The sequence below is a fragment of the Oncorhynchus tshawytscha genome, unplaced genomic scaffold, assembly GCF_018296145.1.
Source record: "Oncorhynchus tshawytscha isolate Ot180627B unplaced genomic scaffold, Otsh_v2.0 Un_contig_8419_pilon_pilon, whole genome shotgun sequence".
In the NCBI taxonomy this organism is placed as follows: Eukaryota; Metazoa; Chordata; class Actinopteri; order Salmoniformes; family Salmonidae; genus Oncorhynchus; species Oncorhynchus tshawytscha.
Genome location: NW_024607685.1, coordinates 1 through 16,979, shown reverse-complemented (window position 1 = coordinate 16,979; position 16,979 = coordinate 1). Strand labels below are relative to the sequence as shown.

General features: G+C 47.0%; 1 protein-coding gene and 1 pseudogene across 3 annotated transcripts; one reads left to right on the top strand and one right to left on the bottom strand.

The window, feature by feature from the left end:
- Nucleotides 1–8,945: 8,945 nt before the first annotated feature.
- On the bottom strand, nt 8,946–13,380 carry LOC121842811 (serine/threonine-protein phosphatase 6 regulatory ankyrin repeat subunit A-like). 3 transcript variants are annotated; one of them, XR_006081322.1, is made up of 5 exons: nt 12,887–13,380; nt 11,769–11,827; nt 11,020–11,221; nt 10,218–10,583; nt 8,946–10,130 (listed from the first exon to the last, which is right to left on the bottom strand). XR_006081322.1 is itself a non-coding variant. In XM_042312565.1 (4 exons), exons 1-4 carry the CDS (start codon nt 12,954–12,956, stop codon nt 10,540–10,542), a joined length of 375 nt encoding a protein of 124 aa, XP_042168499.1. In that variant the 5' UTR covers nt 12,957–13,380; the 3' UTR covers nt 8,946–10,539. The 3 variants fall into 3 exon arrangements, 1 of the variants encoding a protein (XP_042168499.1); XR_006081323.1 differs by having other exon boundaries at nt 8,946–10,001; XM_042312565.1 differs by having other exon boundaries at nt 8,946–10,583.
- A 101-nt stretch (nt 13,381–13,481) lies between these two features.
- LOC121842810 lies at nt 13,482–16,054 on the top strand (annotated as a pseudogene).
- Nucleotides 16,055–16,979: the final 925 nt, after the last annotated feature.

Below are 16,979 nucleotides of genomic sequence, written 5' to 3'. Positions count from 1 at the left end.
CCTGATGGTCTCTGTGGGAAATGTTTAGGAAATATCCTTTATATTCCTGAACGACCTGATGGTCTCTGTGGGAAATGTTTAGGAAATATCCTTTATATTGCTGAACGACCTGAGGGTCTCTGTGGGAAATGTTTAGGAAATATCCTTTATATTCCTGAACGACCTGAGGGTCTCTGTGGGAAATGTTTAGGAAATATCCTTTATATTCCTGAACGACCTGATGGTCTCTGTGGGAAATGTTTAGGAAATATCCTTTATATTGCTGAACGACCTGAGGGTCTCTGTGGGAAATGTTTAGGAAATATCCTTTATATTCCTGAATGACCTGATGGTCTCTGTGGGAAATGTTTAGGAAATATCCTTTATATTCCTGAACGACCTGATGGTCTCTGTGGGAAATGTTTAGGAAATATCCTTTATATTCCTGAACGACCTGAGGGTCTCTGTGGGAAATGTTTAGAAATATCACTATATTCTCAGTTATTTAGAATGAAACTGATTTGAAGGTGATGAGTCCTGCAACTGGTAGTCTATGTAAACTCTGTCAGGACCACTTGTGGGTCACGGCAGGGGTTCAGGTGGGTCGGGCGGGGGATGACGTTGCCCAAAACAAATGTTTTCAGTATTAACTTAAACGACTAAAACCAAATAGAAAGTATAAAAGATAATGGACTGAAACATATTTCAATAACAGCATATCATCTTTGAGAATGTTCATTCAACTAAATAAAAGCTGGACAATTAGACCCCACTGATGTTGTTATAATGTTGGAGCATAAGATCACAGGAGTAACCATGGCAACTGGTGTATTCATTTCCCTCCGTTCATCCTCAAAAAGAAACTCAGTTGGTCACGTCTGGGAGCCTTAACAAACAGTGACACATTATATTCCTGTTATTATAATTATTACTGACACCAAACATGGAGATGAGGTGACAAATATAAATCACAACTACATGTTCATGTGATGCGTTAAATCACCTGACTGTTTGGATGTGTCTGTTAGTAAATGTTTTATTTCTAAGAGATCATTAACAAATTAGAACAATTGACATTTAATAATTAGTTGTCACTGTGTTAACCACAACCAACATGTTGGATCTCTGTTTAGTTGTCACTGTGTTAAACACAACCAACATGTTGGATCTCTGTTTAGTTGTCACTGTGTTAATCACAACCAACATGTTGGATCTCTGTTTAGTTGTCACTGTGTTAACCACAACCAACATGTTGGATCTCTGTTTAGTTGTCACTGTGTTAACCACAACCAACATGTTGGATCTCTGTTTAGTTGTCACTGTGTTAACCACAACCAACATGTTGGATCTCTGTTTAGTTGTCACTGTGTTAACCACAACCAACATGTTGGATCTCTGTTTAGTTGTCACTGTGTTAACCACAACCAACATGTTGGATCTCTGTTTAGTTGTCACTGTGTTAACCACAACCAACATGTTGGATCTCTGTTTAGTTGTCACTGTGTTAACCACAACCAACATGTTGGATCTCTGTTTAGTTGTCACTGTGTTAACCACAACCAACATGTTGGATCTCTGTTTAGTTGTCACTGTGTTAACCACAACCAACAAATCAAATCAAATCAAATCAAATCAAATCAAATCAAATTTTATTTGTCACATACACATGGTTAGCAGATGTTAATGCGAGTGTAGCGAAATGCTTGTGCTTCTAGTTCCGACAATGCAGTAATAACGAGCAAGTAATCTAACTAACAATTCCAAAAAAAAACTACTGTCTTATACACAGTGTAAGGGGATAAAGAATATGTACATAAGGATATATAAATGAGTGATGGTACAGAGCAGCATAGGCAAGATACAGTAGATGATATCGAGTACAGTATATACATATGAGATAAGTATGTAAACCAAGTGGCATAGTTAAAGTGGCTAGTGATACATGTATTACATAAGGATGCAGTCGATGATATAGAGTACAGTATCAACGTATGCATATGAGATGAACAATGTAGGGTAAGTAACATTATATAAGGTAGCATTGTTTAAAGTGGCTAGTGATATACTTACATAATTTCCCATCAATTCCCATGATTAAAGTGGCTGGAGTAGAGTCAGTGTCATTGACAGTGTGTTGGCAGTAGCCACTCAATGTTGGTGGTGGCTGTTTAACAGTCTGATGGCCTTGAGATAGAAGCTGTTTTTCAGTCTCTCGGTCCCAGCTTTGATGCACCTGTACTGACCTCGCCTTCTGGATGACAGCGGGGTGAACAGGCAGTGGCTCGGGTGGTTGATGTCCTTGATGATCTTTATGGCCTTCCTGTAGCATCGGGTTGTGTAGGTGTCCTGGAGGGCAGGTAGTTTGCCCCGGTGATGCGTTGTGCAGACCTCACTACCCTCTGGAGAGCCTTACGGTTGAGGGCGGTGCAGTTGCCATACCAGGCGGTGATACAGCCCGCCAGGATGCTCTCGATTGTGCATCTGTAGAAGTTTGTGAGTGCTTTTGGTGACAAGCCGAATTTCTTCAGCCTCCTGAGGTTGAAGAGGCGCTGCTGCGCCTTCCTCACGATGCTGTCTGTGTGAGTGGACCAATTCAGTTTGTCTGTGATGTGTATGCCGAGGAACTTAAAACTTGCTACCCTCTCCACTACTGTTCCATCGATGTGGATGGGGGTGTTCCCTCTGCTGTTTCCTGAAGTCCACAATCATCTCCTTAGTTTTGTTGACGTTGAGTGTGAGGTTATTTTCCTGACACCACACTCCGAGGGCCCTCACCTCCTCCCTGTAGGCCGTCTCGTCGTTGTTGGTAATCAAGCCTACCACTGTTGTGTCGTCCGCAAACTTGATGATTGAGTTGGAGGCGTGCATGGCCACGCAGTCGTGGGTGAACAGGGAGTACAGGAGGGGGCTCAGAACGCACCCTTGTGGGGCCCCAGTGTTGAGGATCAGCGGGGAGGAGATGTTGTTGGATCTCTGTTTAGTTGTCACTGTGTTAACCACAACCAACATGTTGGATCTCTGTTTAGTTGTCACTGTGTTAACCACAACCAACATGTTGGATCTCTGTTTAGTCACTGTGTTAACCACAACCAACATGTCACACTGTGTTAACCACAACCAACATGTTGGATCTCTGTTTAGTTGTCACTGTGTTAACCACAACCAACATGTTTTATCTCTGTTTAGTTGTCACTGTGTTAACCACAACCAACATGTTGGATCTCTGTTTAGTTGTCACTGTGTTAACCACAACCAACATGTTTTATCTCTGTTTAGTTGTCACTGTGTTAACCACAACCAACATGTTGGATCTCTGTTTAGTTGTCACTGTGTTAACCACAACCAACATGTTGGATCTCTGTTTAGCTCATCTCCTCCCTGTAGGCCGTCTCGTCGTTGTTGGTAATCAAGCCTACCACTGTTGTGTCGTCCGCAAACTTGATGATTGAGTTGGAGGCGTGCGTGGCCACGCAGTCGTGGGTGAACAGGGAGTACAGGAGAGGGCTCAGAACGCACCCTTGTGGGGCCCCAGTGTTGAGGATCAGCGGGGAGGAGATGTTGTTGCCTACCCTCACCACCTGGGGGCGGCCCGTCAGGAAGTCCAGTACCCAGTTGCACAGGGCGGGGTCGAGACCCAGGGTCTCGAGCTTGATGACGAGCTTGGAGGGTACTATGGTGTTGAATGCCGAGCTGTAGTCGATGAACAGCATTCTCACATAGGTATTCCTCTTGTCCAGATGGGTTAGGGCAGTGTGCAGTGTGGTTGAGATTGCATCGTCTGTGGAGTGAGTGCTACGGGCGGTAGTCGTTTAGCTCAGTTACCTTAGCTTTCTTGGGAACAGGAACAATGGTGGCCCTCTTGAAGCATGTGGGAACAGCAGACTGGTGTAGGGATTGATTGAATATGTCCGTAAACACACCGGCCAGCTGGTCTGCGCATGCTCTGAGGGCGCGGCTGGGGATGCCGTCTGGGCCTGCAGCCTTGCGAGGGTTAACACGTTTAAATGTCTTACTCACTTTGGCTGCAGTGAAGGAGAGACCGCATGTTTTCGTTGCAGGCCGTGTCAGTGGCACTGTATTGTCCTCAAAGCGGGCAAAAAGTTATTTAGTCTGCCTGGGAGCAAGACATCCTGGTCCGTGACTGGGCTGGGTTTCTTCCTGTAGTCCGTGATTGACTGTAGACCCTGCCACATGCCTCTTGTGTCTGAGCCGTTGAATTGAGATTCTACTTTGTCTCTGTACTGGCGCTTAGCTTGTTTGATAGCCTTGCGGAGGGAATAGCTGCACTGTTTGTATTCAGTCATGTTACCAGACACCTTGCCCTGATTAAAAGCAGTGGTTCGCGCCTTCAGTTTCACACGAATGCTGCCATCAATCCACGGTTTCTGGTTAGGGAATGTTTTAATCGTTGCTATGGGAACTACATCTTCAACGCACGTTCTAATGAACTCGCACACCGAATCAGCATATTCGTCAATGAACGGTTAAATAAAGGTGAAAAAAATAAATAAAAAAATCCAGCGATCATACACTGTTTACCAGGGGGCAGGGCAACCGACGTTAAGGCTAATCTGAAGATGGTGCTGGCTAAAGCTAAAACTGGCGAGTATAGCGATATTGTTATCCACGTCGGCACCAACGATGTTAGGATGAAACAGTCAGAGATCACCACCAACATAGCTTCAGCGTGTAAATCAGCTAGAAAGATGTGTCGGCATCGAGTAATTGTCTCTGGCCCCCTCCCCCAGTTAGGGGGAGTGATGAGCTCTACAGCAGAGTCTCACAACTCAATCGCTGGTTGAAAACTGGTTTCTGCCCCTCCCAAAAGATAGAATTTGTAGATAATTGGCCCTCTTTCTGGGACTCACCCACAAACAGGACCAAGCCTGACCTGCGGAGGAGTGACGGACTCCATCCTAGCTGGAGGGGTGCTCTCATCTTATCTACCAACATAGACAGGGCTCTAACTCCTCCAGCTCCACAATGAAATAGGGTGCAGGCCAGGCAGCAGCCAGTCTGCCACTAGCACAGTCAGTGTAGTCAGCTCAGCTATCTCCATTGAGACCGTGTCTGTGCCTCGACCTAGGTTGGGCAAAATTAAACATGGCGGTGTTCGCCTTAGCAATCTCACTAGGATAAAGACCTCCTCCATTCCTGTCATTATTGAAAGAGATCATGATACCTCACATCTCAAAATAGGGCTACTTAATGTCAGATCCCTTACTTCAAAGGCAATTATAGTCAATGAACTGATCATAATCTTGATGTGATTGGCCTGACTGAAACATGGCTTTAGCCTGATGAATTTACTGTGTTAAATGAGGCTTCACCTCCTGGCTACACTAGTGACCATATCCCCCGTGCCTCCCGCGGAGGTGTTGCTAACAATTTAAATTTACAAAAAAAAAGACGTTTTCGTCTTTTGAGCTTCTAGTCATGAAATCTATGTAGCCTACTCAATCACTTCTTTTAGCTACTGTTTACAGGCCTCCTGGGCCATATACAGCGTTCCTCTTGAGTTCCCTGAATTCCTATCGGACCATGTAGTCATTGCAGATAATATTCACATTTTTGGTGACTTTAATATTCACATGGAAAAGTCCACAGACCCACTCCAAAAGGCTTTCGGAGCCATCATCGACTCAGTGGGTTTTGTCCAACATGTCTCTGGACCTACTCACCGTCACAGTCATACTCTGGACCTAGTTTTGTCCCATGGAATAAATGTTGTGGATCTTAATGTTTTTCCTCATAATCCTGGACTATCGGACCACCATTTTATTACGTTTGCAATTGCAACAAATAATCTGCTCAGACCCCAACCAAGGAACATCAAAAGTCGACCTATAAATTCACAGACGACACAAAGATTCCTTGATGTCCTTCCAGACTCCCTCTGTCTACCCAAGGACGCCAGAGGACAAAAATTAGTTAACCACCTAACTGAGGAACTCAATTTAACCTTGCGCAATACCCTAGATGCAGTTGCACCCCTAAAAACTAAAACCATTTCTCATAAAAAACTAGCTCCCTGGTATACAGAAAATACCCGAGCTCTGAAGCAAGCTTCCAGAAAATTGGAACGGAAATGTCGCCACACCAAACTGGAAGTCTTCCGACTAGCTTGGAAAGACAGTACCGTGCAGTATCGAAGAGCCCTTGCTGCTGCTCGATCATCCTATTTTTCCAACTTAATTGAGGAAAATAAGAACAATCCGAAATTTGTTTTTGATACTGTCGCAAAGCTAACTAAAAAGCAGCATTCCCCAAAAGAGGATGGCTTTCACCTCAGCAGTAATAAATTCATGAACTTCTTTGAGGAAAAGATGATTATTAGAAAGCAAATTACGGACTCCTCTTTAAATCTGCGTATTCCTTCAAAGCTCAGTTGTCCTGAGTCTGCACAACTCTGCCAGGACCTAGGATCAAGAGAGACACTCAAGTGTTTTAGTACTATATCCCTTGACGCAATGATGAAAATAATCATGGCCTCTAAACCTTCAAGCTCCATACTGGACCCTATTCCAACTAAACTACTGAAAGAGCTGCTTCCTGTGCTTGGCCCTCCTATGTTGAACATAATAAACGGCTCTCTATCCACCGGATGTGTACCAAACTCACTAAAAGTGGCAGTAATAAAGCCTCTCTTGAAAAAGCCAAAACCTTGACCCAGAAAATATAAAAAACTATTGGCCTATATCGAATCTTCCATTCCTCTCAAAATTTTTAGAAAAGGCTGTTGCGCAGCAACTCACTGCCTTCCTGAAGACAAACAATGTATACGGAATGCTTCAGTCTGGTTTTAGACCCCATCATAGCACTGAGACTGCACTTGTGAAGGTGGTAAATGACCTTTTAATGGCATCAGACCGGGGCTCTGCATCTGTTCTCGTGCTCCTAGACCTTAGTGCTGCTTTTGATACCATCGATCACCACATTCTTTTGGAGAGATTGGAAATTCAAATTGGTCTATACGGACAAGTTCTGGCCTGGTTTAGATCTTATCTGTCGGAAAGATATCAGTTTGTCTCTCTGAATTGTTTGTCCTCTGACAAATCAACTGTAAATTTCGATGTTCCTCAAGGTTCCGTTTTTAGGACCACTATTGATTTCACTATATATTTTACCTCTTGGGGATGTCATTCGAAAACATAATGTTAACTTTCACTGCTATGCGGATGCCACACAGCTGAACATTTCAATGAAACATGGTGAAGCCCCAAAATTGCCCTCGCTAGAAGCATGTGTTTCAGACATAAGGAAGTGGATGGCTGCAAACTTTCTACTTTTAAACTCGGACAAAACAGAGATGCTTGTTCTAGGTCCCAAGAAACAAAGAGATCTTCTGTTGAATCTGACAATTAATCCTAATGGCTGTACAGTCGTCTCAAATAAAACTGTGAAGGCCCTCGGCGTTACTCTGGACCCTGATCTCTCTTTTGAAGAACATATCAAGACTGTTTCAAGGACAGCTTTTTTCCATCTACGTAACATTGCAAAAATCAAACTTTCTGTCCAAAAATGATGCAGAAAAATGTATCCATGCTTTTGTCACTTCTAGGTTAGACTACTGCAATGCTCTACTGCTCTACTTTCCGGCTACCCGGATAAAGCCCTAAATAAACTTCAGTTAGTGCTAAATAGGATCCTGACTAGAACCAAAAAAATATATCATATTACTCCAGTGCTAGCCTCCCTACACTGGCTTCCTGTCAAGGCAAGGGCTGATTTCAAGGTTTTACTGCTAACCTACAAAGCATTACATGGGCTTGCTCCTACCTATCTCTCTGATTTGGTCCTGCCATACATACCTACACGTACGCTACGGTCACAAGACGCAGGCCTCCTAATTGTCCCTAGAATTTCTAAGCAAACAGCTGGAGGCAGGGCTTTCTCCTATAGAGCTCCATTTTTATGGAATGGTCTGCCTACCCATGTGAGAGACGCAAACTCGGTCTCAACCTTTAAGTCTTTACTGAAGACTCATCTCTTCAGTGGGTCATATGATGGAGTGTAGTCTGGCCCAGGAGTGTGAAGGTGAACGGAAAGGCTCTGGAGCAACGAACCGCCCTTGCTGTCTCTGCCTGGCCGGCTCCCCTCTTTCCACTGGGATTCTCTGCCTCTAACCCTATTAACAGGGGCTGAGTCACTGGCTTACTAGGGCTCTTTCATCAGTAAAAATCATCAGAGGCGAAAATACCGTGCCTAGGAGGGGTGCGTCACTTGAGTGGGTTGAGTCACTGATGTGATCTTCCTGTCTGGGTTGGCGCCCTCCCCTTGGGTTGTGCCGTGGCGGAGATCTTTGTGGGCTATACTCGGGCCTTGTCTCAGGTTGGTAAGTTGGTGGTTGAAGATATCCCTCTAGTGGTGTGGGGTGGGGTTATATCCTTACTGTTATATCCTTACTGTTTGGCCTGTCCGGGGTGTCATCGGATGGGGCCACAGTGTCTCCTGACCCCTCCTGTCTCAGCCTCCAGTATTTATGCTGCAGTAGTTTATGTGTCGGGGGCAAGGGTCAGTTTGTTATATCTGAGTACTTCTCCTGTCCTATCCGGTGTCCTGTGTGAATTTAAGTATGCTCTCTCTAATTCTCTCTTTCTCTCTTTCTTTCTCTCTCTCGGAGGACCTGAGCCCTAGGACCATGCTTCAGGACTACCTGGCATGATGACTCCTTGCTGTCCCCAGTCCACCTGGCTGTGCTGCTGCTCCAGTTTCAACTGTTCTGCCTGTGATTATTATTATTTGACCATGCTGGTAATTTATGAACATTTGAACATCTTGGCCATGTTCTGTTATAATCTCCACACGGCACAGCCAGAAGAGGACTGGCCACCCCACATAGCCTGGTTCCTCTCTAGGTTTCTTCCCAGGTTTTGGCCTTTCTAGGGAGTTTTTCCTAGCCACCGTGCTTCTACACCTGCATTGCTTGCTGTTTGGGGTTTTAGGCTGGGTTTCTGTACAGCACTTTGAGATATCAGCTGATGTACGAAGGGCTATATAAATACATTTGATTTGATTTTGATTTGACATGATGTGGAATGGGTTCTAGTTCATTTTAACTTGATGGTTGTGGAACTGAGTGTTTGGGGTTGGTACATATGAGGATGTTGCTAGAATCGGGGTTAATGGTGTCAGTGCTAACTAATATCACGGTTGACAACTTGCATTTAAATTACTCTGCTGGGTGTCTACTAGTCTTCTCTCCTAACTGACTTGGTTTCCTATTAGTGAATGCTTACATGTAAAACCAGCTCTCGTCGCTCATACAGGTGCCCCTACTCTCCTAACCTCCCCTCAGTAACTAACGAAGGCACAAAATGATGACATAAATATCACAAGAAAGAATACATTAATGAATCATTTACTTTCTAGAGGCCAAAGGACAGGTAGGTTTAATAATGTAATATGTCCCATCAAAAAGTCCTGTTGCTTACATACCAGCATCCTAAATGGCACTGCTTTTGACCAGAACCCTATGGACCCTGTTCAACAGTAGTGTACTATTCAGTATAGGGTTCCTTTTGGGATGCATTAAATCTTTACAATTACCCATCAGAGCAAATGCTACCATTTTTTTATTCCCACAGAGCTTAAGACATGAATGATTTTATTAAAATATTTGTTCATACAAAATGTATGATTTCCCCTCCTCCCACGTGGATTACAGACAAGAGGCTAGGTGTGTTCTGACTGTCTTAGTGTGCGGATAAACATGACAATCACTCTCATGAAACTTAAATGAAACATCACTCCTTATGTCTTTTCTCAGAACAAACACTCAGCCCAATTTCTACAGTCAAAACTGGTTTTGAAAATGCTTCTTCCACATCTTTTGGTCCCTGTCTGTTTTGCTCTCAGTGAAGTGCTACTATCCCCTTGGACTACAGGTTATTGCCGTCATAAGGTGTGCGTCTGTCTGTTGGCCGGACACTTTCTACCGTTTAGGACCTTTGTGGGTAAAGGTAAAGATGGGGTATAGCAGCAGCAGTTCCTCTGAAGTCCAGTATCTGCTGGAAGGGAACCTGGTGGTACGAGAGGATGAGTGTGGGCCTGTTGTGCCTCCCCCTATCCCTCCCTCTTCTCTCTCTCTGTCTGAGGGACTCTTAAGGTTCCTGTGCGGACTGTCTCGGTTCGTGCCCTCCTGAAGCTGGCTGTGGTGATTTAAGACACGCTATGTTTATGTGTGTATTTGTTTGTGGCCTCTGGCCCACTTCGCCGTCCCTCTGTCCAGTACATACCGTTGTAGCAGGCCCAGTGTAGTGGCGTGTAGCCCTGGTTGTCTGTGATGACGGGGAGGGTCCACACTGACTGGGCGGTGTGTAGGAGCCACCCCAGCACCCCGATGTGTCCGGACGCCGCCACCAGGTGGACATGGCTCCGCCCCTTACCTTCCCAAACCAGGAAGCTGGCGTTGTGCCTCCCCCTCTCTTTCTGTGTGTGAGCGCGTACAGCCAACGCTCCTCACAACCCTTCTGTGTAGAGCTGTTCTGTGCCATTTGTCTTTGGCTTCTACGCTGGCTCCCTTGTTGAACAGTGAGTACACACAGTCTGTGTATCCGCTCAGCACCGACAACAGGTCATATTACAAACTGGTAATAACCAGGCTGTAATAAACAGAGAGGATAAACAGAGAGGATATGAGCAGATTGCTGGACGACTATAACCTTCACATGAACAGACAGATTTCTAGAACAGTGTTGGAGATGACATCCTCATGATGTTAACACAGCGGATAATAAAGAATTTTGGGGCTGAGGCCATCGAAGCCTGTCACCTGCTAGCTGTGTACCTGGCTCTGGATAGAAGTCTCCCCTGTGCACTGATCTAGGATCAGCTTTACCCTCCCTAGATCCTCAATCATTAGTGGAGAACATGACAACAAATGACCTTAGATCAGTGTCTAGTGGGCATTTTCACACGATACCATGTAATATCCCTAGAGTGGACATTGTCGTCCTAGCAACATGACCAAACAAATGGCCATCTTGGTCAGGAAAACTTTTTAATTACAGAAGCTCTATGTGATATCCTTATGTCTACCTGCAGCGTGGATGGGGGTCCTCTTCAGAGTGAAGTCTTTAACCAGGATGGAGGCTTCCTGGTTGATGAGGACGTCAACACACTCCACATGGCTTTTTAAGGCAGCCAGGTCCAGAGGGGTGCGCCCCTGGCTGTCCCTCACGTCTAGATCCAGCAGAGACTGAACCAGGACCTCCATAGCATAGTGGGGACTGTGGTACGCCTGAAGAGAAACACAAACACAGACTCAAGCAAAGTCCAGTGGTACGCCTGAATAGATATTCACTCTTAATATAATCACTGTCCTAGAGTAGACCAGTGGTACGCCTGAACAGAAATACAGTGCTAGACCTCTAAAGTAGACCAGAGTCTTTCAATCGGGAGCCCATTTTTGCTCCCGCCCAGCATCAACATCGGAGGTTCCTGCCAAGCGTGGGATTGAGAAACAAACACTCTACTTCTCCTCTGAGGTTGATTAACTCAAATGGCAAAATATGGAAATCATCCTCATCATCACTGTGTAGAATATGCATGTATTTTACACTAATCAGGAATAGATCGGAATATGGTGTGTGAGTCTGTCTGGACAGTCAACTTCCTGTGGAAAATCTACACCATGCTTGCATCCCAGATAGCACCCTATTCCCTATGTAGTGAACTACTTTTGATCAGGGCCTATAAGGATCTGGTCAACCGTAGTGTACTAAATAGGGAATAGGGTGCCATTTGTCATATGGAGACCCCTACAGGAGCAGGTAGGCTTTACTCACAGTGAGGTGTAGAGGGCTGATGGGAGCTCTGACATCAGAGTCGTTCAGGATGTCTGTCCCTGAGGTTTCAATTAGTCAAGGAAAGAGAAGAACGGCCAGTTCAGACTTGGAAAAAGAACATCAAGAGTGACGATGCGTCCACGACAAACATGCAGCCACACCTTAAAACCTACTGTTGGGTTCTGAGAATATGAAATATACAAATTCATGTCACTGAGGGAGAGAGCTTAATGTATAACGTTTACATTATGTCAGGCTATGTTATTGTTAGCCATCAGGCATCCTATGGGTGGGATCCTCTGGGATGAGAAGAGACACAGTCTGGTACCAATCACCATGTCAGCCTTGAGTTGGGGAGGAGTGAGCACTTTGGGGTAGCGGTCAGAGTTTTTACTCTGAGAATTAGAACCTAAACAGTTGGCACTGCGAGTTGATTTGCAGTCGAACTAGAGATTCCGAATCAGTGAAACAGAAACAAGGTAGGCACAGTTCCTACACCCGTTATCACTAATTCTGCATCTTGGGAGATGAGAGTCGTTCCAATTATAGGGTACAAACCTAGAAAGCCTGAGCTTATTCAGTAGTCCCATTGTATTACGACCGGTCGCTTTGTGGTATTTGTCCCGGAAGGTAAACCCAAACCTGAGAGGGTAACTCCTAGAGGGGTAAATCCGAAGGTTGGTTCCTGTAGACTATAAGAATAGGGTGAGTCCCGGAAGGTAGGCAGCAGGCAGGTTCCTGCAAAGGGTAAGTCCTAGGGGTAAGACCCGGGTGGGGTTGGTTACCTGCTATACCTGTAAAGAGGGTGAAAGTCTCAGCCGCAGTGGCCATGCGGCAGTAGAGTGGGTGTGGATGGATAAAGTGACATGCTTGTGTACTTGTTAGACTAAGCAATAAGATACTCGAACGCTGTTGGATTTGGGTGTATTAGCAGTAGCAATAAAGAGAGGTTGGTTTTATGCCCTGTTGGGGTGGGGAACCATGACAGATTATGTGGAAATAGGAAGACAAGTGTGAATCATTTTGGTAATGTGTGTTATCAACAACAGTGATATTTGAACAGATTGGAGATGACTATCCATAACAATAAAATCCTTCATACAGTGAGGTTAGGTTACCATGCTTGTCCTGCCCCACAGCTGTAGACACAGCCTTCTCCAGGTCCTCAGACACTAGCTGGAGATCCATTACAGGATGTCTGTCACCTCACTAAGCCCCTATTGCAGGTTAGGGGTCACATCCACTTGAATGTCCTTCATATGACGAACCTCCTACAGAGCAAATGAGGAAAACATGATATAGTAGGATTTATGTTAGTAGCAATAGAATATGGGAATTTTATCTCAACGCTGCCTACAGCTAACATATTTATTTATGTATGTGATCTATGTAAATAAATAAATATATCACAGCTGTAAAACTGTGAAGGACTATAGGTGGAGGCCTACCCATTTCCCAGGAGCATTGTAAAACCTAAAATAATTAGGCCTACTTCTTTCTACTGCTGATCTGAGACCATTAGGGTTAATCATTACAGATATAAATGCAATATATGGAGTAGAAAAGATTGCCTGCCCACCAACTTGATAAGAATCAACATATGTTCTACATGGTCTATTTCTATCTGAACGTAACAACTCAATCAAGCTTGTTAATTGATCGTTAAGCCATGTTTGTCAGGTAAACGGTCATTAGTGGCCTATATAAGCCTCATACAGGCCATGGGAAGACATTACCTGTTGATAACACAGACTATTTTCATGATCATGGGAGGTGTGAGAGAATTGCTGCTCGTTGTGATGACTGTGGGGGTTGTCAAAGGTTGGTTCACTAATGTTTAAGGGATTTGTTTGGTAAATATGCTTAACTTTATAAGTTGGGTATTAATATTTGACTGTCTGTATCTTCCGCGTTGGTCATCTTTTATTCTTCACTGCTATTAATATGTAGCTATTTTGTGTGAACTCAACTTCTGTCAACACTTTCTCCTCAGTTTCTTGTTACCCTGTTGGAAAGTCCCAGAAGCAAGATCAAGTCTCTCTGCAGAGGAGACTTGGAGGTAAGTGTTTCTTTCCACAACCCTGCTAGCTATGTTCTTTGTCACTGTCTATGGTGCTGCTGTGTTTGACACTCATTCAACAGCATAGAGTAACTCAGTCTAAATAATGTTGTCAAACCTTTTGCTTGTGTACCTTAACCTACCCTTTTCAGAGCTGTCATCAAATGACGTCTCCATTGTGCATGCCCTGGCCTTGCTCCGATCCATAGGGTCTGACGCTAAACAAGCCAGAGAAGGTACGGCTTGAAACATATACTTTAAAACTGTTGGGTTCATGTTGCTCAAAATTCGATTAGCAATTTGGCCCAGACCGTGTAGCACAGATGTGTTGCTGTAGAATACCCAACTGTTCCTTTTGTTTTTTCTCAAGAGTATTTAGAGACCAATGAAGTAGAATCCCAAGCTTCTCCAAACCATGGTAGCTCTCCGGCAAATGATGCCCTGTCCTCTGAGGAGAAGCTGAGGCGCATGTCCTCTGACGACGCCACCTCTGAAGCTGCCACCCCGTCTGCCCGTCTGACCGACGCTCTGCTGCCACCGGCCCGTCTGGCGACGACGCCACCTCTGAAGCTGCCACCGGCCCGTCTGGCGACGACGCCACCTCTGAAGCTGCCACCGGCCCGTCTGGCGACGCTGCCACCTCTGAAGCTGCCACCTCCCGTCTGGCGACGACGCCACCTCTGAAGCTGCCACCGGCCCGTCTGGCGACGCCACCTCTGAAGCTGCCACCGCCCGTCTGAAGCTGCCTCTGACTGCCACCGGCCCGTCTGGCGACGACGCCACCTCTGAAGCTGCCACCGGCCTGCCACGACGCCACCTCTGAAGCTGCCACCGGCCCGTCTGGCGACGACGCCACCTCTGAAGCTGCCACCCCGTCTGGCCGCTGGCTGCCACCTCTGAAGCTGCCACCGCCCGACGCCACCTCTGCTGCCACCGGCCGTCTGGCGACGCCCACCTCTGAAGCTGCCACCGGCCCGTCTGGCGACGACGCCACCTCTGAAGCGCCACCGGCCCGTCCTGGCGACGACGCCACCTCTGAAGCTGCCACCGGCCCGTCTGGCGACGACGCCACCTCTGAAGCTGCCACCGGCCGCTGGCGACGACGCCACCTCTGAAGCTGCCACCGGCCCACCGGCCCCGTCTGGCGACGACGCCACCTCTGAAGCTGCCACCGGCCCGCCTGGCGACGACGCCACCTCTGAAGCTGCCACCGGCCCGTCTGGCGACACGCCACCTCTGGCGAAGCTGCCACCTCTGCTGCCACCGGCCGTCTGGCGACGACGCCACCTCTGAAGCTGCCACCGGCCCGTCTGGCGACGACGCCACCTCTGAAGCTGCCACCGGCCCGTCTGGCGACGACGCCTCTGAAGCTGCCACCGGCCCGTCTGGCGACCGCCACCTCTGAAGCTGCCACCGGCCCGTCTGGCGACGACGCCACCTCTGAAGCTGCCACCGGCCGTCTGGCGACGACGCCACCTCTGCCACCGCCACCTCTGCCCACCGTCTGGCGACGACGCCACCTCTGAAGCTGCCACCGGCCCGTCTGGCGACGACGCCACCTCTGAAGCTGCCACCGCCACCTCTGAAGCTGCCACCGGCCTGGCGACGACCCACCTCTGTCTGCTGGCCGGCCCGTCTGGCGACGACGCCACCTCTGAAGCTGCCACCTCTGGCGACGAAGCTGCCACCGCCCGTCTGGCGACGACGCCACCTCTGAAGCTGCCACCGGCCCGTCTGGCGGCGACGCCACCTCTGAAGCTGCCACCGGCCCGTCTGGCGACGACGCCACCTCTGAAGCCCACCTCTGGCGAGCTGCCACCTCTGAAGCTGCCACCGGCCCGTCTGGCGACGACGCCACCTCTGAAGCTGCCACCGGCCCGTCTGGCGACGACGCCACCTCTGAAGCTGCCACCGGCCCGTCTGGCGACGACGCCACCTCTGAAGCTGCCACCGGCCCGTCTGGCGACGACGCCACCTCTGAAGCTGCCACCGGCCCGTCTGGCGACGACGCCACCTCTGAAGCTGCCACCGGCCCGTCTGGCGACGACGCCACCTCTGAAGCTGCCACCGGCCCGTCTGGCGACGACGCCACCTCTGAAGCTGCCACCGGCCCGTCCGGCGACGACGCCATGGATATCTGACGTGGGACATGCAATAGTTAACGGGTACTCTAGTCCAGTGTGTAACTGCATTTGCTTGTTTTGACTCAAATAAACATTAACTGTAATACTTAACTGTAATACTTGTGTCTCTATTGTTTTGGTGGTTCCTACTTGGAGTTGAGGTCTATGACCTGACTTGAGTAACTGGGGTGATGGCAACATTTATTTTGCATTATATCCATGCGCCAGCAATATTACTTTGACCACTGTTTTAAATTACCATTTGACTTAAGCTACATTTGCTCAGTGTTGGTCCATTTATGCTAGTAGCATCACATGATAGCTCACAGCATTTTGACGCCATTTCCGGTCACAACTTGTTTACGTGTTGCCTACTTTGCTACATGACAACTTTACGGTTTTTACTTCTCAATTACCGTTTATATTTTTGGTTTATCCCTCAATTTTTTCACTTGTGTCAGGGAAAATATGACAATGAGGCACCGCTGTATGCTATGTATTGTTTATTAGCTAAGCAATAAGTGGTAAATGGTATTTTCGTATATACGGGCTCTCTGTCCCACCTCGCAGGGCAAAACAGAACTGACTTGCTCCTGACAAAGATATTTAATATACTCTGACTCACCCAGCCTATTGTTGGCGCAGAGGCTGGTCCCAGCCCTCTAAGCGCTTCAGCGGTCAGTCGTAGCTGTGTAGAATATGCAGTTATCAGGCACCTGGCTCCTGTTATCTAACAGACTGTTCTCGCAACACTACGTTCTGAATGTGCCCCCCCCAACTCATTGCACAGGTCCGGTCTTCATGTTCTGTATTTTTCTATCATGAGAGGCCCATGGCCCTAAAACGGTTAACAATGTTTCAATTCAGCTATGTTGCATAACCCATACATCCACACAAGCCAACAGCAGATAATATTCAATCACATACATGGTAACGGGCTATAGTGCATAACACAATCCTCATAATCCCCCTTTTTACACCCCTGTGGGGTGTAACCACACCATCCGATATACTAGGTTGCTGATGAAC

Coding starts and splice junctions, on each gene's coding strand:
- LOC121842811 (XM_042312565.1), bottom strand. CDS start 12,956: ATGGATCTCCAGCTAGTGTCTGAGGACCTGGAGAAGGCTGTGTCTACA. Junction 11,828..12,886: donor TGTGGGGCAGGACAAGCATG/GTAACCTAACCT, acceptor TTGAAACCTCAG/GGACAGACATCCTGAACGAC. Junction 10,584..11,019: donor GACCCCCATCCACGCTGCAG/GTAGACATAAGG, acceptor TGTTTATTACAG/CCTGGTTATTACCAGTTTGT.